Raw genomic sequence first — 23,628 nt, 5'->3', positions numbered from 1 at the left:
GGAATCTGAATTTTTAACAACTCTCCAGCTGATTCTTATGCAAAATAGAATTTGAAAACAGTTGCTCTATAGCCAACATCATTTAACCTGGAGAATATTCAAGGTAGGGCTATAATAATTACCCTCCCCAGGAAAATCATGCACTCACCATTCCTTCAATCAATGTTACCACCTGAACTTGCCTGATCATAAGGATCACCTAGAGAGCTTGACAAAATACGCATTCCTAGGCCTCTCCTCTGGTGGGAATCAGGTATGAAGCAAAGCCCAGGAATCTCCATTTTAAATTAGTTATTGAATGTTCTTCTAAGTAACTGCACAAATTGAGATGTTTCATGGAGTTATTGGAATATAGATCAGTTATATTTTGGATAGCATTTACCCAATATGATAATTTTAGTTTTCAAATAGCAGTTTATTTTAAGCCATTGCTTCTGGAAGAATTTAATTTCACCAAATGCTGTATTTTTCTTTTACCCATAGAGACAAGGATTAAGACAACAAGAGTTAGCATTTATTGAGCACTTACTATGTACTAGGCATCATGCGTATAATCCTCCTCAAACCCTCCGAGGCAGATACTGTTGCCATCCCCATTTTGTGGATGAAGATATTGAGGCAAAGGGAGGTTAAGTACCTTTCTAGGCAGCTGGTAAAGAGGCAGGACTGTGATTCCAACACATGCTCTTAACCAATGCAACAGTGCCTCTCAGCCCTTATTCCAGACCAATTCCTCCAATGCTCAAAATGTGCCTTCATTCAATATGCTTTTGTGAAATGTATTTCTTACATAAAAGAGAAGGTTTACCTTGTGCAGTGTGCAACTTGTGACTGCAAGATTGCTAGAAGAGGTCTTGTTCCTAACACACAAAGGCCTCTTCTAAAAAATATTTTCTATACTAGCAAGAAAAGATCACCAACCAAATTACAAAAGAAGGTAAAGCCTTTTGTTAATTATTTGTGAATAATTTATTCTTAGGCTTCTTGTGAATTGTTGAAAACTTGTATAAAGTATCTTGGGAAGTCTCTAATTAGGAAGTTCTAAAGTAAACAAAATGATAAACATTTCTAGGAGTTATATTTGAAGACAACTGTTTTAATACAGTCCCACTAGGAATTAAGCATCTTGGCAAGGGTTTATTTATTATGTTTTACTCTAAACAGAAAGCATGTACTCTGATTAGCTCAAAAGTGTTCTTGTTCTCATGAAGTTAAGAAAATGTACGCAAGAAAATACAGTGTGGCACGCAGGGAGAGCCAGGTACAGCTGATGCTTGATTTCACTGATGGCTGGAGTGTGGACCATGGGCAAATTAAATCACCTCATAATGGATGGTATATGAGCCTCTTCAGAGAATCTCAGAAATCCTTAGGGAGAGAAGCCTGTAAAGTCAGGGCTTACTGAAGACGCGCAGATTGAGTATTCAAGGTGATAGAATGCGAGAGAATACAGAGATATTTAGGTCAGCCAAGCAGGGAATAGCCTTGAAGAGCAGGGAGATGTCCCAACTTGTCTCCTGCTAGGACTATAGGGAAAACATTGATTAGGGCACAGCAGGTCTCCAGGGAGAGACTAGGTTTGGTGAGTAAGAATCAGAGGTAGAAGGAAAGAAGGGTGTTTCAGTTATTCTTGCTGCATAATGTATAACCCCAAAACTTTAGAGGCTTAAAATAACAGGTTTTTTTTCATAGTTGTGGAAATTGACTGGATTTGGCTAGGTGGTTTTCACTCGGGCGTGTCTCTTGTGCTGTTGCCATGGCTGGGGCTGGAGTCATCTCAAAGGCTTCTTCAGTCCCATGTCTGGTGACTGATGTTGGCTGTCAGCTGAGACCTGGGGCTATTGGCTGGAAGATCTAAACGCAGCCTCTCCATGTGGAGTGGGCTTCCTCACAGCACAGTGCCTGGGTTCAAAGCGCAAGCATCCCAAGCAGACCACGGAGAAGTGGTATCACTTTTATGATCTAGCCTTGGAAGGTACAGAGCATCACTTTTGCCACAATCACAGACCTTCTCAGATTCAAGGGGAAGGAACATAGACCCAACCTCTTGATGGGAGCAGGGTCAACATCACAATGAAGAAGAGTATGTGGGATTGGAGTTCTTGTTGCAGCCATCTTGGAAAATGCAATCTACCATAGAGGCTAAGTATAAAAGTAGAATATTGGAGTTTAAGATTTCAGAAATCTGGCTATTCAAAAGGATCACAAGGGCCACTCCTGTGAGCAGCTTAAGTGGAATGAAAGCAAAGGTCATCAAAGTTGAGAAAGATATTGGACAATGAGTCATGGGAATGGCATGGCCATCCACATGGACACTGACATCCTTAAGAAAGCGGAGGACTTGAGAGAGGGGTGGTGAAGGCAGAGGGGGCAAAGACTATTGTGAAAGCTGTCTGAGTTTTTGCCTTTTGTTCTGGGGTGGTGAAAAAAGTAATCTCTGTGGGGAGGACTTCTATTTTTTTTTTTTTTTAAAGATTTTTATTTTTTCCTTTTTCTCCCCAAAGCCCCCCGGTACATAGTTGTGTATTCTTCGTTGTGGGTCCTTCTAGTTGTGGTATGTGGGACGCTGCCTCAGCGTGGTCTGACGAGCAGTGCCATGTCCGCGCCCAGGATTCGAACCAACGAAACACTGGGCCGCCTGCAGCGGAGCGCGCAAACTTAACCACTCGGCCATGGGGCCAGCCCAGGAGGACTTCTATTTTACTTGGGAAAAGATAATTGCTGTGGGCCTATTGTTTTTGCAAAGATACTAGTAGCTAACATTTTTTCAGTGCTCATTCATTCATTCATTCAAAATGTACTTACTACTCTGTGGTCAGGTCCTGTTCTAGGTGCTGATACAGTACTTAACAATGCAGACAAAGATCTCTGCCCTTGAGGAATTTACGTTCTAACAGGAGAGACAGACAGAGATTTTTTTTAAAAGTCTAATACATATTATGTTATATGGTGGTAAATGCTAAGGAAAAAGAAATCCAAATTCTCTGTGCATATTAGCTCACAGCACAGGAGTTAAGAGCGTGGATCTGGGAGCCAGAATTCTGGGGCTTAAATCCCAGTTCTGCAACTTACTAGCTATGTGATTTTTAGAAGGTTACTTAGCCTCTCTGAGCCTTAATTTCCTTATCTGTAAAATGTAAAAAATAATGATTCCTACATCAAAAGTTGTTGTCAGGATTAAATGAGTTAATACAGGTAAAGAACTTACAGCAGGATGACAGGGATGTGGGGCCTGGTGGCAGAAGTCATGGGCTGGGGCCAGCCCCGTGGCCGAGTGGTTAAGTTCGCGCACTCTGCTGCAGGCAGCCCAGTGTTTCGTCAGTTCGAATCCTGGGCACGGACATGGTACTGCTCTTCAAGCCATGCTGAGGCGGCGTCCCACATGCCACAACTAGAAGGACCCACAACTAAGAATATACAACTATGTACCGGGGGAATTTGGGGAGAAAAAGGAAAAAATAAAATCTTAAAAAAAAAAAGAAAAAGAAAGAAGTCATGGGCTTTGGGGTTCCTACTGGAGCTCTGGGATCAAGCTTAGGCTGGTGGTCAGGGCACCTGTGCTGGGGTTCATGGATCTTGGGAGGAAAGGACTCCAGTGGAGACATATCATGGGGGCCTCAGGCTGCCCTGAGGTAGTGTCTGGGATGGCAGCATGCAGATGGAATCTCAGCAGACTTCAGGATTTAACCCTGGGTCCCGCCTACTGAAGCCACAGGGAAATATCTGTTTTCACCTTGAGGCAGGAACGAGGAAAGACCTTGAAACTTGGTTACACTAATAGAGTGGAATGGAAGGGGAGGGTTGGTGAATAATGTATTCATTGCATTCTGGTAAGAAACAGAGCATCCATATAAAATTGAGTGGTGGTTTCTCAGAAGGAAGCCACACAGGCTGGTGGAAAGAGGGAGTGCATGAGAATCAAACAGGTCTGGGTGCTGACTCAAGCTCTGCCTCTTACAGTAATTGGCTTAGTTACTTACCACTCTGAGATGTACTTTTCTCTCATGAAAAGTGGAGATCATGATACCTACCTTGTGCAGAGCTTATGAAGTTTAAATATAACATATTGAAAAAGCCTTGTGTTGACACATTGCCTAGCATGTAGATATGTGCTCAGTGGACAGCCTCTTTACCTGGTGGGTCAGCAGGTCATCTGTGTACATAGGATGTTTACTGGTCCACTCCTCATCCAGTATTTAAAAATGAGCATTTCCTGATAATACTGACAATACTGACAGTACTGACAATAATGAAATGATATCAGCATCCATTATCCCTTGAATGTGAAAATGACACATCCATCAACAGGACATTCACTCTGAGTGGTGTTTTCCTGAAGGGCCCTGGGAAGCCTGGGCTGTCACAGACTCTGCTATAGAAAGATTTCTGGCCAGTTACTGCCATGCTTTGAGGGTCCTGCTGTATCCTTGCTGTGACCTTTCCCAAAACTTTGGCAGAAAATGTAGAGTACAGCTTTGTAACTCAGCAAAGCAAATTTGGGGTCATGAACAAATTCACAGAAACATTTTTGGATTTCTAGTTCTGACATGGTGGTTTAAGCCAACACAGAAAGTGTTAGCGTACTGGGTAAAATGTTCTAAGAAAAATTGTTTAAACACATAGTTGAGCTTGGCAGGAAGAAAGGTGTCAATGAAAAAGAGACCTTAAAACTGCCATAGGAAATGGAGTGCTGAAGCTGCAGAGGCCCAGGGGGATGGGATGTGGCTATGGATACTGGCCCCAGAAATTGGGGTGATGAGCTGGAGCGGAGATCCCTGCCAGCCTGAATCTGGTCCTCCATGAAAGCGAAATGGGGAAGAGGGTCTTTAGGAGCACAGAGGGGGAGGTTTCCTAAATGAAGCAGCATTTAAGCTGGTCTCTTTCATTTACCCGTTCTCCATGTAATTCTTGAGCACCTGCCATTGTGCCAGGCATTGCAACCAACTGCTGGGAATACGAAAGACCCACTCACTGTCCTCATGGAATTTGCAGCTGATGGAGCAATTACAATGTGAAGGCTCCTCTGTGTACATATTTTTAAAATAACAGCTTTATTGAGATATAATTCACATACCAAAAAATTCAACCTTTTAAAGTTGTTTTAGTATATTCATGGAGTTGTGCTTCCACCACTACTATCTAATTTCAGAACATTACCCCAAAAAGAGACCCCATACTCATTAGCAGTCACTCCAACATTTTCTGTCACCCCAGCCTCTGGTTACCATTACTCTACTCAGATCTCTCTCTAGGTATTTGCCTATTCTGGACATTTCATTTAAAAGGAATCATACAATATGTAGCCTTTTGTGTCTGTGTCTATCTTATTTCACTTAGCATAACGTTTTTAAGGTTCATCCATGTTGTGGCGTGTATCAGTATTTCATCCCTTTTTGTGGGATAATATTCCATCGTATGCATATACCATATTTTGTTTATCCATTTGTCAGTTGATGGACATTTTTCGCTATTAGGAATAATGCTGCTGTGAACGCTCACGTACATGTTTTTGTGTGGACACATGTTTTCAATTCTCTTAGGTATACCCTATGAGTAGAATTGCTGGATCACGTGCTAAGTCTATGTTTAACATTTTGAGGAATTGCCAAATTGTTTTCTGAGGGGCTGCACCATTTTACATTCCCACCAGCAATGTATGAAGTTTCAATCTATGTACAAATTTTGAAGTTTACATTCTTGGCTTGGCACAAAGTGACCACCAAGAACTGTGCCCCCCAGCCAAAAAAGGCCTTAGCTGCCCCTTGGCACTACAGAAAAGCTGGTGAACAGCTTTGCCTACCTGGGAGCCGAGAAGCTTCTCCTGTACAGCAACAAGGGCTCTTCTCTGTGAGCCCCTAACAGGGACAGCCTCACCCAGCTTCCCCCCACAATGTGAGCTCTGTGAGGCAAGTGCTGTTGATCATCTTCTCTGCTATGGCCCCAACCCCTGCAACTATGCCTGGCACATAGTGGGTGCTCAATAAACATCTGTGGAACAAATGAATGGATTAGCTTCCTGCTTTATTTGCCCAGTTACCCCTGCCTGCTTCTGGGAACAGCACTTTCTTGTTCTTCGGGAAGACTGTTCTTTCGTGGAATCTCTGGTGGGTCTGGGGGTTCTGCCATCCCCAGCACTCTTTCTTTCTAGCTACTGGGCCCATGAGTGACCTAAGTCTGGTCAGTCTGTTGGAATTCTCCACAGGATTTTTAAATTTGGATTTAAGGTATGAGAAGCAGTCTCTTTCTGGCAGGAGAAAACAAAAATGCAAGACATAGGAACTATGGGGGCCACTTTTCCTTCTGTATGCAAAAATCAGACTTGAGAGAACAAAATCCACACATACAAGTGGGAGAGAGAGTACTGACAGGGTTTGAGTCCCTGGCCTGGTGAGCAGGGTTTGTGTCACCGGAGTCCTGACTATTACAACAGAGGTGAGAAAGCCTTCCAGGAGAAAGAGATATCTAAGCTGTGGATAAGTAGGAGTTGGAAAGCTCCAGGGTGAGAGGCAGTGGAATGTGTATGAGGAATTCTAAGAAATTTCTTCTACTGTTCAGCCAGATGATCAATAGATCTCATTAAGAGAGTAAAGGATTCCAGAAGGGGGGAGTCATAGGAGAATGAGTCCACTTAGATTTATGAAAACCAGTAGAGAGTTCAAGCGGTGATCTTTCTGAGGGTTGTGGTAGGCAGCCTTTAGGATGGCTCCCAGTGATCCTCTCTCCTGGTATTCATGTCTTTGTGTAATTGCCTCCCTTTCAGCATGGACTGAATCTAGGGGACTAGCTGCTGCTTCTTTTTTTTTTTTTCCAGCTTTATTGAGATATAATTGACACATAACATTGTATAAGTTTAAGATGTACAAGATGTGCCATACATATATATTGTGAAATGATTACCACAATAAGGTTAACATATCCATCACCTCACAAAATGACCTTTTGTGTGTGTGTGAGAGAGAACATTAAGATTTACTCTCTTAGCAACTTTCAAGTATACAATACAGTATTATTAACTGTAGTCACCATGCTGTACATTAGATCCTCAGAACTTACTCATCTCATCATAATTGGAAGTTTGTACCCTTTGACCAACATCTTCCCATTCCCACCCCCACCTCCCTCACCCCCACCAACCACCAATCTACTCTCTGTTTCTATGAATTCAGCTTTTTCAGATTCCACACACAAGTGAGATCATACAGTGTTTGTCTTTCTCCGTCTGACTTATTTCATTTAGCATAATGCCCTCAAGGCTCATCCGTTTTGTTTCAAAAGGTAGGATTTCCTTCTGTTTCATGGGTGAATAATATTCCGTTTTATGTACATACCACATTTTCTTTATCCATTCATCCTTTAATGGACACTTAGGTTGTGGACTAGCTTCTAAGTAGTAGAATATGTAAAAGTGATGGGCTGTCTCTTCCAAGATTAGGTTACAAAAAAGACTGTGAGTTTCATCTCCCTCTCTCTTATCCCTTGCTCTAGGGGAAGATAGTGCCATCTTATGGAGAGGCGCAAGTGGTCAGGAACTGATGGATCCAGCCAACAGCCAGAGAGGACCGTAGGCCTGCCTGCCAACCCGAGTGATTGAGCTTGAAGGAGAATTTTCCAGCCTTGAGATGCCTGCAGTCCTGCCAACACCTTGGCTGCAGCCTTGTGAGAGACCCTGAGCCAGAGGACTCAGCTAAACGGCACCCAGATTCCTAACCCACAGAAACTGAGAAAATAAGGGGTTTTTTTTTTTGTTGTAAGCTGCTTAGTTTGGGGTAATTTGTTACCCAACAATAGATTAATACAAGGACATTGATTCCTCAAAATCACTATTTTAAAGCTTCTGAAATCTCTTTGGGAGCTGCAACCAGGAAAAAGCTAGCATTCTCCAAGAATGGTGTGTTTCTTTCTTCCTAGGGACAGTGAGAATAACACACAGGTGTTTTCCTTTTAGTTTTGGCCACCAGGAAGCTCAGAGCCAAATTTATGGCTCAGTTTTAATAATTATGCAAGACCCTATGGCATGCTTATCTGTATTCTTACACCTGGTCTTTTCCTTTATTCTGATTTGTCTTTTTCTTTGACCTGAGTTTTTAGTTCATTTTTGTATTTTTCTATATTACATGAATTATTTTAAGCCATCTCAAATTCAGCTTACAAAGAAGCAAGGCATTCACAAGTAATTTTTCAAAAATAGTTAAGTTTGCACCTGTTGAACACGAGGTGCCTGGAGGTGGTGGTGAGGAAGATCAGGTCATGGAAGCGCGGCTCTGGAGGTCTGGGCATTGGCCAGGGTTAATTTGGACTGGGTCGGAAAATATCAAGTGATAATGACAAAAAAGGACAAAAGGATGGCAATTGATCACCACCCCCGGGGCGGGGGGGGGTGGGGCGAGGACTTACCCAGCCACACACTGTCATATCTTTGAAATTTATTCATTGCACCGGGTTCCCCTAAGGCCCTCCCGCCCCGGCCCGCCCCGGCCCGCCCCGGCCCGCCCCTCCTCCCCTGGAGCTCCGCCCCTCCCTCCTCCGGGCCCCTCCCCTCCACTCCCCTCCCCGCGGCCCCGCCCGCCGCGCGCCGCACCGCCTCCGTCTCCGCCTGGGGGCCGGGCCTCCGCGGCGGTTGCGCGCCCCACCCTCTCCCTCCGCGCCCGCGTTGCGCCTTCCCCGCCCCGCCCGGCTCTCTCCTTTCGGGGCGGTTGGGCCGCGCGCCTGTTGGGGCGGGGCCCGGAGGAGGCAGTCGAGCCAATGGGGCGCGGCGGCGGTGGCGGTGGCGGTGGAGGTGGCGGCGGCGGTAGCGGCGGTGGCTGGGTCGGGCCCCGGCGGGCGGCGGCGGCTGAGGTGGAGGCGGAGGGAGGCGGCGGCGGCGGCGGCGAAGGAGGCGGTGGCGGCGGGAAGATGGCGGCGCCCGTCCTGCTGAGAGTGTCGGTGCCGCGGTGGGAACGGGTGGCCCGGTATGCCGTGTGCGCCGCCGGGATCCTGCTCTCCATCTACGCCTACCACGTGGAGCGGGAGAAGGAGCGGGACCCCGAGCACCGGGCCCTCTGCGACCTGGGGCCCTGGGTGAAGTGCTCAGCCGCCCTTGCATCCAGGTAGCCCGGCTAGGGGGAGCGGGCGGGGAGCGGCCGAGCGGCTCGGGCGAGGGCAGAGGCTGGGGGTGGGGAGCGCGCGGCGGGAGCTCGGGCCTGGGGGGCGGCGGGGACCGGGCCGCGGAGGGACCGACCGCGCCGCGAGCCTGTCGAGGGGCCAGGGGGAGGCTGCCGGGGGCTCTGGCCTGGGGGACGGCCCGAGTTCAGGCCGCTGGGGGGGAGGTGGCGGGGCCGCGAGACCGGCGAGGAGGGATGAGGTGGCAGAGTGCAGCCCGGAGGCCGGAGCGGACCGGGAGCAGTTGAGCAGGCTGGGGCCGGGCTGGGAAGGAGCGAGAGGGGTTCGCGAAGGGTGGGTCCCGGCCAGCTTGACGGATTTCCTAGTTTTCGCTTGTGGAGGCGGGTCGGGGTTGTGGGACCCTGCTGGAGGGAGCAGTGAGGTCAGTGTCCACCCCTTGTCCCGGATCGTTGCAGCCCGAGGCTGTGCGGCCGGCGTGGGCTGCGGGCTTGCATTTCCCACTGTCTTCCCGGTGCTAGGACAGGTGTTTCCGTGGTCAGGCCTCTTTGTACTCTGTAGCGCTAATGAGAATTTGCAGACTTCTTGAAACGGTGACATTTGCGGGCAAACACGAATTTGACCCTACTCTGGAAGAAGATACCAACACTTAACATATCTGATTTCTTGGACTCCACCTTGTATATTTCAGTGTGCCTAGGAAGGGGAAATGGCCTGAGCTTGGGTCTAATTTAAGCTTAATTTGAGTAAAATATGGGTATGTCATGTATAGTGATGACATTTTGGGCATTAGATGACTTTTAAACGTTGTATAATGGGATAAGGGGTATAATAGGATACCCACAGAAGATTAAAAACACGCATTGCTAATCTGGGCTAATTGGTTTGTTTTACTGATAATTTTAGGTTTTTTAAAATGTAGTTGGTTTATCTGTTACATTTTATTTTCTGCATTAGGTTTTTCTAGGCAAGTTACTTTGAAAAAAAGAGGAATTTACATCTTAAAAAGTGGCTGCTTTTTTTTGAGGAGGGTTCATTAAAAAAAGTAGCAAAAGTGAAAGAAATTATCTCAAAATTGATAGGTTACAGTTTTCATAGAGACATACTTTGCCTAATATTTTGAATTTAAGTCACATTTGAGCAGTTTCTTCTTCTGTTGCTCTGTAAATTGCTAGGTAGACAGTAATGTATAGCTCACTAGTTTATTTTGACCTACATATTGGTGATTACATGAACAAGCTAGCACTGGAGTTTGTCTTGTTACTATTTACAAACTTCAGACTGCCTATCTTTTTCACTTAGGCAGCCTTTTTCATGGACCAGGTGGTCTAACTCATTTGCCCTTAAACCAAAATGTTGTAGCTTTTTAGTGGGAAAATAGTCATCATTATTGCTACATTAAATATAATGCGTTTAGAATGTAGCTATCAGTTAACAGTTAAAATATGGCAATGTGACAGAAAGCTCACATTCGTTGTTGGGTATTTTGAACCAAGTTAATACACTTAATAGACTCTCAGATACCTTTTGAGAACCACTGAGTATTTTATGCAAACATTTTAATGTTATTTTCACTATCCATTGGACAGGATTTTTATACTTAAAAGTACCTTGTACCCAAAGTTAGTTGAGTGAATACATAATGAAAAGACTGTCCAGCAGTATATTTCAAGTGTTTAAAAAAAGAAGAAATAAAAATGACTTTGTGTAATAGATTAATAGGGAATTTAGGCAGAATTATTACCAATTTTTTTTAAATAATTTTATTTTTGTTATTCTTGTTTATGGTGTTTATCTTTGTTTTTTTAAAGATTTTATTTTTTTCCTTTTTCTCCCCAAAGCCCCCCAGTACATAGTTGTATATTCTTTGTTGTGGGTCCATCTAATTGTGGCATGTGGGACGCTGCCTCAGCGTGGTTTGATGAGCAGTACCCTGTCCGCGCCCAGGATTCGAACCAACGAAACACTGGGCCGCCTGCAGCGGAGCACGCGAACTTAACCACTCGGCCACGGGGCCAGCCCCTATTACCAATTTTTGATTTTAGAAACACTGTAGTCTATAATAAGCTTACCTGGACCTTTTAACATTTGGGCATGGAAAAAGTGCTTTATGTTATCCAAACTGTATGTTTAAGTTCTTAAAATTAACTTTCCTTTAAAAAAGACTGTTTATGAACCATGTGATAAATATAGACTATAAATATTTTCAGTTATGTATCCTGCAAGATCCAGGTTTTGTGCTCTTTTTTCTTTTTAATAAAGCACCATAAAATAATACAAGTAACATCAAGTAGAATATTAAAAGTATGTGTAAGACTAAAAATAACTGGATCTCTTTATAGTTTTAAATGTGAATTTAATATGTTGTGACTGAAACTAGTGTTTAATTGTGTTACCGTGTACTTAAAATATTTTAAATTTGATGCTCACTAAAGGAGGATAGGTAAGAAATAAGACATGCTAATAAGAGGAGTAAATAGCTTATTTGCCTTGTACACAATAAAATTACTTTCAAGAAATTTATTCAGTTTGATAAGCCTGTTTGTAAACTACTTGCAAAACTATATGTATATGTAATATATATGTGTGTGTATATGTATTACGTATATATTTAATGGAGATACAGAAATTTGGAAATTAAAGTAGCTCGAGTCTGATTTATCGACCAATTTTCTTTTGAAAGTAGGTAGTATAAACATCATTAAAAGTTTTTTGTCGTGAAAAAGTGAAAAAGGCTTTAAATAAAAGCAGATTCTTGGAGACCTTTAGTTCTTTTTATTTGGCATAAGTATTGATTGCCATTTGTAGTAGTATTTAAAAATGTGACTATTTTAGGAAAAGAAAGTTTGAGTCCAGGTTTGAGTGAGTACAATTGACGATAAAGGATGAGAAAAGATAACCAATGAAAAGAATTCTGAGTAAAGTCCTCTGCCGGAACCCAGTGTTGACTCATGACTTCTGACTCCTGAGATTCACTGTATTCTCATTTCTCAGTCCTTAAGGGTCCTAACAGAATGGAGATTAATGAGAGGATCTTCAAGGGGTTGTGTGTCTGTGTTTTGGAAGGCGTCGTTATCTAAAGGAGTAGTTCCCAGACTTTTGGATTTCATAAGAAATCTTTCCCCTCAAATTGGGCGGCTGCAACAGTTGCCAGTTTTTTTGTTCTGCCAGGTATAGCCGATAAAAACAGCAACAGTAACCCACACCAATATCTCCTGTTGTTATGATTTCATTTAAAGAAAGGATATTTTAACTCAAACAATTTGGAAGAACAGAATCTCAGAATAAAAGACCTTTAAATTGAATCATTTAGCTTTATTAAAAAGTTTACTTTCTTCTCATTTTTCCTTATTTTTATATAAATTAGTGAAAAATCTGCTGCAGACCTACACCAGCCTGCCAGCCAACATTAAGTAACCCCTGTCTGGTGCACTGAGCTCAGATCCAAAGATTCTGGGTGGGCTCCCAGCTCTGCCACTTGTTGGGTTGTGGCCTCAAACTAGTCACTTAGCTTCATAGAGCCTCAGTTGCTTCTTGTGTTAAATGGGGATATTAAAACCTGTTTTGCCAGATGAATGGTAGGATTAAAGATGATACAGTGAATAAATACATGGATGATACCTGGAAAAAAAATATGTAATCAATTAATTATAGCTGTTGTCATTGATTAGAGGTGTTACTTTTTTTTGCAGGTTTAACAATAAACACCTTTAAGTAGTATAAGTTTTTTGTTTTAGGTATACTCATTTATTATGTATTTTAAATGTAAATTGTTTTAGTGTACTTTTTTTTCTGCTTTTTCTCCCCAAATCCCCTCAGTACATAGTTGTATATATTTTAGTTGTGAGTCCTTCTAGTTGTGGCATGTGGGACGCCACCTCAGTGTGGCCTAATGAGCAGTGCCATGTCCGTGCCCAGGATCCGAACCAGCAAAACCCTGGGCCGCTGAAGCAGAGCATGCGAACTCAACCACTCGACTACAGGGCCGGCCCCCATTTTAGTGTATTTTATTGCTCACTCTATGGCATAGTATAAAGACTTAAAGTCCATTTAAAACAATTTCAGAAATGTGGCAAGAGAAACAAAATAACATGCAGAATATTTTTTGTAAGTAATCCCTGTAAGTTACATTAGGTGCCTTCTGAGAAGGGTTTTATATAAAAATAGTACAAATGATCTTGGAAGATTAATAGGCTTGACAAATCTACAGTTGTTAAAACTGTAAAAATAGTGTTTGAAAACCAAGTCCTCAAAAAGTTGTCTTATGTTACCAAATGTTGGACTAGTAGGGCTCTCATCTCTTAAAAAAATAGTACCATCTATTTGCTACCTCCTTCATTGAGATCTTACCTTTTTAGAGTTAGAATAGAACCTAGAAGTTTTTGCTGCTCCTTGCTTTGTCCAGCTAGACTCGGAGGTTAAATGACTTGCCCAGGGTAACAAGGTGGCAGGCTGGGACTGGAAGCCTGACTTCCAGAGCGCTTGTTTAGAGTCCCCGCCTCCATTTTTTAAGCATTTTTTGAAAATACTTCAAATTCAAAAGATACCAAAGCATACACAGTGAACAGTCTCCTTCATATCCCTTCCCCCATATCTGCAGTTCTCCCTCTCCATAAACAGCCATGGAACTTTCCAGAGCTGTTTTATGCATGTACAGGTACAAATATGACCATATTCTCCCCATTTCTGAAACATGAAATTCTCGTATTATATATTCTGATCTGTACCTTCATTTTTGCTAGCATTCTTTCTATCACCATCATACTTTTAAGTGCTTGCATTCATATTTGGTGGGATGTTAATAACTGCTAGTAAAAGAAAAAAATAAGTGCTAGTAAAAGAAAATTTGTTCTAGTAGTTTTGACTAAGATGAATTTAATAAATAAAATATAGATTCTTATGTTACCATTGTTTCTTGATATAGACATTTCAGAAGCGGTATGAACTCATAGAGTACAAGAGGAATGGAGAGATATCACACAGAGTTGAATCTGGTCTGCCATGTGGTAGAGATAAAAAAAACCGTTAATATTTAGACAATGCTTACCGTGTGCCAGGCAGTGTTCTAAATACTTTATGTATATTATTTCATTCTCATAATAGTGCTGTGAGGCACTTTTATCACCTTTTTCCAGATGAAAAAACCGAAGCACACAGAATATAAGTGAAACTTGATTTAGATGGTACAGTGGCAGAGGCCTGATTGTAACCCAGGCAGTCTGGCTCAAGAGTTCAGGCTCTTTACCACTACTTTAAATTCCATTTAGATCTACTATTGATATAGTGATACCTATATTGGCCAAATTTTTTAAAATATGCAAACATTGGTGCCTTTTTTCTTTTATATCTGTATGCCAAAAACACCTAGAGTTTGTAGAATAGCTTTTGCTTGTTTAGAGCAATCTTTTTGGAAAAGCGGGGACATTACTATGAAGGCGTGGTATTCAGGAAGAAGTGAGTTCCTGGATTGTTTGCCTTCTAAGCCTAAACTTGTGAAGATAAGGCGTTTGTCATAGCTAATGAATGAACAGATATGTATGGGGTGAGCTGTCAGGAAGACTTAACAGAAGAGGGAAGGGAAGAAAGATGAAGTGGATCTAGGCACCTGGAGGTGACGTGGGGAGGGGTCAAAAGAGTTAGCTTGAATTTTTACTAGGGTGGGGTAGACCTTTCTGAGAGAGGTGTTGAGTCATAGGGACCTACCGCACATAGAACCAGGAGAATTGACCCTGGGGCGTGGTGCTGACTAAATCACCAGGCAGAACTAGGAATTTAAGAATTTGTTTCCTCGATGATTCAGAAAAACTCTGGAGAGCAGCATGAGGAAAGGCAGAAATGGTGGCCATTTGAGATGAATAGTAAGTGGTCATATTTGAATGTAACATAAACTCACCTGGGTTGGTAAAGGACTGGAATCCAGATTGTCCAGAAAAATGCAAAACCAGGCGTTCTTGTTAACCACGTGTTCTTGTAAACATAGATAAGATTTATAAGCCCTGAGCCTTGGGTTTTTCTTCTGTATGGTATTTGTACTAGATTGCACTAGACTTGTACTAGATTATCAGTTTTCAAAATTTGTTCCCCAGAATCCTAGTAATATACAACAGGGATTTCATACGCATTTGAGTCACATTTTAAACTTTAAAACACTATAAACACTTGTATGCATTCAAATGTATATCAGGCTAAATTTTAACACTGTAGAGACCACTGATTTGTACTGCCAGGTTATCTCAAAGGAGTTATGCTAGGTGAAAAAAAAAAAAGCACCAGTCTTAAAAGATTACATACTATGTGATTGCATTTAGATAACATTATTGAAAGAAAATTACAGACATGGAGAACAGATTACAGGTTGCCAGGAGTTAGAAATGTGAGAAGGAGTGGTGTGGTTAAGGAGGTAGCATGAGGGAGGCTTGTGGGGAGGGAACACATCTGTATCTCAAGAACTACACACACATACACACACACACACAGGAGTGGTTGTAAAACAGGTGAAATCTGAATTACTCTGTGGGTTGTACCAAGGTCAGTTTCCTGGATGTGGTATTGTACTAGGGTTATGGAAGATGTTACCATTGGGGGAGGTTAGGTGAAGGGTTCTTGAGACCTTCCTGTGCATTTTTTGCAAATTCCTATGATTTGTAATTATTTTAAAATAAAAAGTAAAACAAAACAGCAATGTGTTTAGAATATTTGGGGGAAAATAAGCAAAAGGAAAACATTAAGATTACCCATAATGCCAAGACCTAGGATGACAATCCTTGTAATAGTTTCTTGCTTTCTTTGTTCATATACTTGAATTTTTAAAAATTCTATTGATTAGAAAGATTGTAGCTATAAATTGGTATTTTAAACATTCAGGGCTTGTTTGCTCATGTAAAATTAAATAAGCAAATCCACTGCTATAGAACTTTTATTGCATTATGCAATAACATGTCGCCTTATGCGTAATATCCTGATGTCATGTTTAGTATATATTTTAGGAGTTTTATTTTTTACCAAAATGTTTGTGATTACCAAGTTTTCTCATTCCTTAATATTATTAGAGATTTGACTTAGAAATGTTCTACTTCTTAGACTTCTGGACAGGTGTAATAAAATCGTTAGGTAGCATTAATGTACTGTTTTTTTTAAAAAAAACTCATTTGCAATTGCTATTCTCTGTGAATCAGATTTTTCTTGATACTGTGCAATGAAAACAAAACAAATTTGACTGCCCCAATCATCCATAATTTAAAGTTTGTGTTCATCAGAAGAACTTCATTGTAAATGTTATAAATTTGAGCTTTTAAAATACTCTGATAGAATAAAATTCTGCTTTAATCTTTCTCATATTGCAGATCTACATGAAACTTCATTTAGAAAAAAGTTCTTTTGCTAAAAAAATTTTTAAAGCCATTGGATTGTGATCTATAAAGTTTCTTTTGTTATTAGTGTCTGTAATGTAGGGGAGTTTCAAGAACACTGTTGTCACAGTTGTGTGATTTTTAGAAATGATCGTTGTATTTGAGAAATAAAATAGTGGAAGATCCATGACAAAATAGGAATTAAAGTGGAGTATACTCAACTCCACTGTGTTTTAAGAGTTTGTGCATTGTGCTAATAGTTAAGATGACAGAGGTACTTGGGTTGAAATCTTGTCTCCATAACTTGATCTCTCTCTCGTCTCAGTTTCCTCCTCCATATAATGAGGATAATAATAGTGTCTAACTCAGGAGTATTGTGAATGTGAAGTGCACCAATACCTGTAAACAGTCTTAGCACGGTTCCTGGCACAAAAGAAACTGCTCATAAAACTTCGCTATTACTTTTTTTTTTTTCCTGAGGAAGATTAGCCCTGAGCTAACATCTGCCAATCCTCCTCTTTTTTCTGAGGAAGACTGGCCCTGAGCTAACATCCGTGCCCATCTTCTTCTACTTTATATGTGGGATGCCTACCACAGCATGGCTTGCCAAGTGGTACCATGTCCATACCCCGGATCCAAACTGGTGAAACCCGGGCCGCCGAAGCGGAAGGTGCGCACTTAACTGCTGCACCACCAGGCCGGCCCGCTATTACTTTAAAACATGATTGAGATCATATTGTATGTATTTTATATCTTTTTTCCTCATTTAACATGTCACAATTATTTTCTCATGTCATTAAAAATTGCACCAGTAATGTAAGAGAGTGTCAAGTGCCCTGTACCCTTGCCAGTACTGGGCATTCTCATTTTTTAGACCTTTTATCAATTTGATATATGAAAAGTATCATCTCATTGTTTTGATTTGCATTTTCCCCCCAAGCATAAGGAAGGTTTAATGGTTTTCACATTTTTATTAACTGTTTATATTTGTTCTCTTTGGTCTTGCCTGTATGGGTCTTAGAAGTTTTTATATTGATTTAGACAAATGCTTTATATATTTAGAGGATATGAATGTTTTATTATATTTGTTGTTAATAGTTTTGTCATTTTCTGTTTCATTAATTTTTGTAGCACATATGTTTTTGTAAGTAATGAAAAATTTAATTATTTTTCTTTGTAATTTTTTTCCATAGGCTTTAAGTTTAGAAGGGCATTTTTCATTCTGAGATCAGATTGAATGTGTAGTTACAATTTCTTTTAGTTTTGAAAAAAATTAATTCCTTAATAATCTAGAATGTAGCTTATCAGGTGTTAGATGAGTCTGTAACCTGATTTTTGTACGGACATATGTTTAATGGGCATTTATATTTCTTCTGGATATTTCCTGTTCATACCTTTGCCCATTTTTTCCCTTCTGGATTGTTGCCCTTTTTTTCTTACTGGTTAGCAAGAGTCCTTTAGATATCACAGTTGTTAATTCTTTGTTATAAGTATTACACATATTTTCTCCTAGTTTCTCTCTTGTCTTTTAATTTCGTTTATGGGATCTTTATTCATATAGATGTTTAAACTGATGTGGTGCCATCTTTGACTTCTTTGTAGCTTTTGAGTTTTTTTCTTTAATCTTGTTGAGCAAAATCTCTACCATCCCAAGATTATTTTTTTAACTCATATATTTTGTTTGAAATTTTTTTTTCATATTTAGCTCTTTTAGTTTGTGTGGAATTTATTTTTGTGTTTGGTGTGAGGTAGGGATCTCACTTACTTTTTTCTCAATTGATAGGCTTTTGCTTAACTCCATTTACTGGCTTGTCCATATTTGAAATGCCGCAAGAATTTCCTTACACACAGAGGGCCTCTTTCTGGATTCTCATTTCTGTTCCAGTCATGTTTGTCTGTGTTTTCACACAGTTCCATTACCATACGTTCCTCTCTCCCCTCCCCTGTGGCTTCATATAGTAAGTATGATGTCTGATAGGACAAATATGCTCGTTTTCAAAATTTTCTTGGCTATTCTTATGCATTTACTATTTCAGGTGAATTTTAGAATTTATTTTGATGAACTCTAAAAAAAAATCCCATTGAGATTTTGATTAGAATTGTATGAATTTATAGATGAATTTGGGAAGGAGTCAATCTTGACTCAGATCTTCTCATCAAGGAATAAACGTATGATGTCTTTCTATTTATTCTGGAGTTGCTAATCTGATACCATTTTTTTTTAAAGATTGGCACCTGAGCTAACATCTGTTGCCAATCTCCTCTTTTTAAATTTTTTTTCTCCTCCTCAAAGACCCCCAATACATAGTTGTATATTCTAGTTGTAGGTCGTTCTGGTTGTGCTATGTGGGACACCACCTCAGCATGGCTTGATGAGCAGTGCTAGGTCTGCACCCAGGATCCAAACCAGCAAAGCCCTGGGCCACCAAAGCTGAGCGTGTGAACTTAACCACTCGACCACGGGGCCAGCCCCTAATTTGATACCATTTTAACCTAGTTGCACATTGTGGTTTGTTTTGGTTTTGTTTTATGTGTGACTTATGTGGTGTTAGAACTTGAGAAATTTTGTGATAATATTCCAGTCAAGGATCCCAGGAATGTTAGAATTCTCTCCAGTCTTCAGCCACTGTTTTCAAGTCTATAGGGTCCATGAGGAAGAGATTTGTATTAAATATTTGTACTGGCAAATGAAAAACCAAAATGCTTTGCATTTTATTCTTAATTAGGACTTGGGCACCAAACTAGAAGACAGAAGACTGGAATGAGCCCAGCTGGCTCATGTGGAGATGCTGTTTTTTTCAATCTAGATAAGCTTAATTTGTTTCAAACTGAAACAGGCTGTGAGATGGACACCCCCCACCCCCCACCCCCAGCCCCCAGTACCCATCTCCCCAGTTCTCAAGCACAAGCCAGCTGTTTCCCTTGTGATGTGAGCCAAGCCTGCTGTAACTCATTGCTATCAGTGCTCAGGGACATGCAACCAGAGAGAGCCCATTTGTCCTGGCTGACTGTTGATCTGGCTTTGGCCACCTGCCTCAGGCCTTTTCTGCCCAAGTGATTGGTTTGGCCTTGGCTCTCGCTTGGAGAAGAGAGAGCCCTTTCTTGAAGGCTTCTCATACCACTTCAGTCACATGGAAGAAACAGAAAAGTAAGCCTGCGCTTGTGTACCGACCTTTTAATGGTGATTGTACCCAGTAGCACACAGACCCAATCAGTGCTCTCAGATCAGTCTTCCTTCCTAAGTCAGGGAGAAAGAAGAGTGAGAGGGGCCTCGATTCCTCATTTCTAAAGATAACACAAATACTTTGAGCCATTCTCAGAAACATTGATTTTTTCTTGGGTTGTTGTCTGAAATCAACCAGAAAGAGGTGGAGTAAAAACCAGCTTGCTGTGTATTGCACATAACCCATAATATCCTTTCTTAACTGTGTATCAGCCTGCAGTGAGTGACATTACTCATGAGATGTGCTGTTCTATCTTGATGGTTCACGACATGTTCTTGATTTTCCTCCTCCCTCTTGCTTCCTTCTCCGTTTTCTTTGCTGGCTTATCCTCTTGTACCTAATGTACAGGGCAGGGGTCAGTCCCACACCCTTGTCAGTCTTTTTTTTTTTTTTCATTTTTTTGTTTTTCCTTTTTCCTCAAAGCCCCCTGGTACACAGTTGTGTATTTTTAGTTGTGGGTCCTTCTAGTTGTGGCATGTGGCTCACCGCCTCAGCATGGCTTCATGAGTGGTGCTATGTCAGCGCCCAGAATCCGAACCGGTGAAACCCTGGGCTGCTGCAGCGGAGTGTGCAAACTTAACCACTCGGCCACGGGGCTGGCCCCTACCTTTTTTTTTGATTTGTTACATACAGAAAAGTCATTGAGCTGTATATCTTTTTTTGATGTAATAATTACAAAGGATAACCCTTGTAACTAAGATTCATTAAATAGATGATTGTCAGAGCTCCAAAAAGCCCTCCCTAAACTCCGTCCGGATCGACTGTGCTCTCCCTCTCCCTCAAGAGAAACCTACGTTCTGACTTTTATGATAACCACTTTCTTACTTTTCTACCTGAGGTTGTATCCAAACTTGGTAGTTAAGTTTTGCCTGCTTTTTTAACTTTATATAAACGGAACCCATTTAGTTTGTATTCTTTACTTTGGCTGCTTTCACTCAACATTATTTGGTGAGGTTCATCCATGTTTTATGGAGTTGTAGATTGTCATTGCTGAATATTCTGTTACACGAATATATCACAATTGATTTATTTACTCTTCTTTTGGAGGGACATTTAAATTGTTTTCTCTTTGGAGCAATTATGAATGATGCTGCCATAAACTTTTTTTGTGTATCTTTAATTTTAGTTGGTAATGCCAGACTGTTTTCCAAAGTGGTTGTGCTAGTTTAGATTCCTACCAACAATACATGAGAATTCCTGTTATTCCACCTCTTTGCCGAACTTTGGAATTGTCAATCTGTTAAATCTTATTAACTAATCTGGTGTACATATATGTGTCTGTATATATATGTGTGTATATATGTAACGGATTTTTGTGTGTAATTGAGGTATATTTCATGTACAATAAAATGCGAAAATCTTAAATGTACAGCTTGAAGAATTTTTAACGTATGCATGTACCACTACCCAAATGAAGATATAGAACATTTCCATCACCCCACAAAGTTCTCTCATGCTCCTTTCCATTCAGAAGCTGTTATTCTGACAATACCGTTTTGATTTCTACCACTGTAAATTTGTTTTGCCTGTTCTTGAACTTCATGTAAATGGACTCATAACAGTATGTACTCCTTTGTGTCTGGCTGCTTTTGCCCAGCATAGTAATGTTTTTTGCATTTCATCCAAGTTGTTGGTTTTATCATTCTTTTTTTATTGCTTAGTTCCATTGTCTGATTATCATTTTCTTATTGACTGTTGTTTCTAGGTTTTGGCTATTGTGCATAAAGCTGCTATGAACATTCTCTTGCAGATCTTTCTACATATGTACACTCATTTCTCTTGGGTATATATTGAGGAGTGGATTTTTTGGGTCATAGAGTAGGTGTTTAATTTTATTAGAAACTACAGAACAGTTTCCCAAAGTGATTGTACTGTTGAACACTGTGCTTTGGTTTTAATTTGCATTTGCCTGAGTACTAATGGGGTTGAGCAGCCTTTCATATGTTTATTCCTCATTCGATACCTCCTCTTTGAAAGGCTCATTAAAGGCTCATGAAAGTCTTTTGCCCACTTTTCTACCTGGTGTTCTGTCTTTGTCTTGTTCATTTGAAGGATATATATGTCATATGTATATACTTATTCCGATATCAGTGTTGCAGATCTGCTCTTCCTCTTCCACTCTGTGGCTTGCCTTGCCTTTTCATTTTCTTAAAGATATCTTTTGATTAACAGAAATTCTTAATTTTAATGTAGTTAACATATCAATCTTTTCCTTTATAATTGGAGTTTTTTGTATGCTGGTGTTGAAGATATTCCTTATTATTTTCTGTTATGTTTTACCTTTCACATTTAGATCAACGATCTGTGGAATTTTTTTAATGGTGTGAGATATAGGAGTCAATTTTTTTCCTATATGACTATTCATTTGTTATTGTGGCACTGCCACTTATTGAAAAGACCATTCTCCCCTGCTCTGTAGAGTCACTTTTGTTATAAATCCGCTGATTGTATATATAAGGATTTGTCTGGGCTCTCCTATTCCCTTCTTCTATTTGTCTGTCCTTGTGCCAGCGTGCCACTGTCTTAAGTACTCTATTTCATTAGTTCTCCCTCGGATTAGGTGGTGTCCCTGAGACCCTTTCAGGGGGTCTTTGAGGTTAAAACTGTTTTCATAGTAATAATAAGGTATTTTCCTTATGCTCGCTCATTCTCTCACGAGTGTACAATGTGTTTTCCGGAGGCTGCATGACATATGATACTGAAACAGATTGAATACAGAAGCAGCTATGAGAATCCAACTGTCTCCTCTTAAACCAGATATTAAATAGATTTACAAAAATGTAAAACAGTGCCACTCTTCTTGATAATTTTTTTTTGTTTTGGGAAACAGTTATTTTTCTTAAAAAACGTTATTTCTGTTAGCATGTAATGAATGAATTTTTTATTATTTTTAAATGAATAAATTTTTTGTCTTAATTTCGAAGGTGATAAATATACTAGATAAACTCACATAAACTAAAGCTGTTTAGAGTCTCATAATTTGAAGGAATGTAAGACCAAAAAGTTTGGGAATTGCTGCTCCAGTCTTATAAATCTTGAAATCCAGTAGATATTATTTATGGCCCCTTGCATTTGCATATACATTTTAAAATCAGTTTGTGAGATTCCACAAGAATACCTGTTAGGATTTTGATTGAAATTGCATTGGATGGGTTTAGGAATAATTGAAATCTTTATACCATTGAGTCTTCCAATGCATGAAAATTATCTTTCCATGTGTTTTGGTTGTCTTTAATTTTTTTCTCAATAACATTTTGTAGATTTCTAAATAGAGATTTTGCACATCTTCCAAAGAGAATTTTTGAAGAGAAAAAGATCTACATAGAAATAAATTTAACAAGAAAATGAAAAATATCTCTGAAAAATACTGTAAAACTTTACTGAGAGACATAAAAGAATTGAATAAATGCTGAAACATAACTTGGATAGGATAACTCTCACATTGGAAAGATGTCAATATCCTCTCTAAATTGCCATATTTCTTATCATTAGATACACTTTTGCATTTTGTCATTTCTAAAAACTGAGATATGCCTTAAAATTGATGACATCTTTCAGTCATTTTTGGCCATGTGGAGTGGTGAAGAAGTTTAGGAACATCTTAACCAATTTATTTTACTTATTTTCCATTTATTATAAGCACAACTCATGTGGTAAAAAGACAAAACAGTATTTAAGTCTAAAAGAGCTCTTTAAATAGGCATGAAATTAAAGTCCTCAGTTATAAGGCAGGATATGTCATAGTGTGGCAAGATGTTTAGTGCTACATAAAATAATTGTACATCTTACATTGAAAGTATCTGAGAGTTGATAAAATATAATCCGTAAATTCAATGTAATCCCAATTTTTATATCTCAACAGGCTTTTCAAAACTTGATTCTAAAGTTATATGAAAGAACAAAAGTGGAATTTTTCATCAAAATTATGAAAATCAGTATTCATGAAGAGGGAATTAGTG

At 40.1% G+C, this 23,628-nt stretch overlaps 1 protein-coding gene and 1 long non-coding RNA gene across 3 annotated transcripts in view; both read left to right on the top strand.

Moving 5' to 3' along the window:
• LOC139074864 (uncharacterized) overlaps nt 1-7,817 on the top strand; it is a 52,639-nt gene extending 44,822 nt beyond the window's left edge. The window contains exon 3 of the long non-coding RNA XR_011524738.1: nt 7,486-7,817. This is a non-coding gene — a long non-coding RNA (uncharacterized lncRNA). The remainder of the gene's footprint in view (nt 1-7,485) is intronic.
• An 898-nt stretch (nt 7,818-8,715) lies between these two features.
• Nucleotides 8,716-23,628, top strand: part of VKORC1L1 (vitamin K epoxide reductase complex subunit 1 like 1) — a 77,351-nt gene continuing 62,438 nt past the window's right edge. Inside the window, exon 1 of one of the 2 annotated variants that reach the window (XM_070567869.1) lies at nt 8,716-9,086. In XM_070567869.1, the coding sequence (XP_070423970.1) occupies nt 8,743-9,086 (344 nt within the window). In that variant the 5' untranslated portion in view covers nt 8,716-8,742. The remainder of the gene's footprint in view (nt 9,087-23,628) is intronic. The other variant, XM_070567870.1, reaches the window with a different exon arrangement.

Source organism: Equus przewalskii, chromosome 12, assembly GCF_037783145.1.
Source record: "Equus przewalskii isolate Varuska chromosome 12, EquPr2, whole genome shotgun sequence".
Classification (NCBI taxonomy): Eukaryota; Metazoa; Chordata; class Mammalia; order Perissodactyla; family Equidae; genus Equus; species Equus przewalskii.
This window is presented reverse-complemented; position numbering and strand designations above follow the sequence as displayed.